Below are 820 nucleotides of genomic sequence, written 5' to 3'. Positions count from 1 at the left end.
CATTTTTTTTGTTGGTACGAGACACAATCGTCCTCGCGCTGCATCTAGAAACCAATTCAAAACGCTCTATGATTTCTGTCATCGTGCTGTCAAGCCTACAGACAACACTGGGAAGAAAAAAGCTCTTGCCTCTTAGGAGGGTGAAATTCAGTGAACAATAAGAACAAACCCAGTCTGGGGAACTTGGGGTAAGTCCTCTGCCATGTGCATCCATCCGTCAGGCTAAGGACATTTTCATTTTCCCTATCGGATAACCAGACGGAAGTCTAAGGAAAAGGCGCGCCATTGAAATGTCGCGGCTAAGTGGTGACGCTCTCAAAAAATACGCAGAGAAGTGTAGAGAAAGCAAGAAAACGGTAATTCGTGGTCTGTTATTATCATGGAACACTAGGGTGATTATGACTGGTTGAACGTTGTCCCATATGATTCGAGATTCCCAAACATTAATCAAACTGGGTAATTCATCTTCACATTCTTGTTATTTCTGCAGAAATTGTCGGGAAAATTTCATTGATTATTTTCGCTGTAAAAATCTGTACGGAGAGGATTACAAACCGTGCAATTACTTTTACAAGATGTATCACAATATTTGCCCGAAGTTTTGGGTATGTCCCGCAAATTTTTTCTTTTCATCCCTTAGTACGAGGAATGGGAAGCTCAGGTCGCTGATGGCACATACCCTTACAGGGACCGATTCAGCAAGTAATTGTTGATGACCTATTTTGTCAACTACCATTCTGTTAGTCGCAATAGGAGTACACTCTACTATCCATACTGACTTCTCTGATCATCGAGTTATACGTGGCAGGTGGAATCAGAG

The 820-nt window shown here is 42.1% G+C and overlaps 1 protein-coding gene across 1 annotated transcript; it reads left to right on the top strand.

Moving 5' to 3' along the window:
* Positions 1-290: 290 nt before the first annotated feature.
* Positions 291-700, top strand: T265_15969 (hypothetical protein; the record flags this gene model as incomplete). Its single annotated transcript, XM_009179416.1, has 4 exons — positions 291-356; positions 392-456; positions 491-605; positions 641-700. Coding segments are annotated over 4 exons (306 nt in total), but the record flags the coding sequence as incomplete, so codon positions are not given.
* Positions 701-820: the final 120 nt, after the last annotated feature.

Source organism: Opisthorchis viverrini (genome assembly GCF_000715545.1).
Source record: "Opisthorchis viverrini unplaced genomic scaffold opera_v5_2516, whole genome shotgun sequence".
NCBI classification, from domain to species: Eukaryota; Metazoa; Platyhelminthes; class Trematoda; order Opisthorchiida; family Opisthorchiidae; genus Opisthorchis; species Opisthorchis viverrini.
Note: the sequence above shows the minus strand (reverse complement) of the source record. Positions and strands in the feature narration are given on the sequence as shown.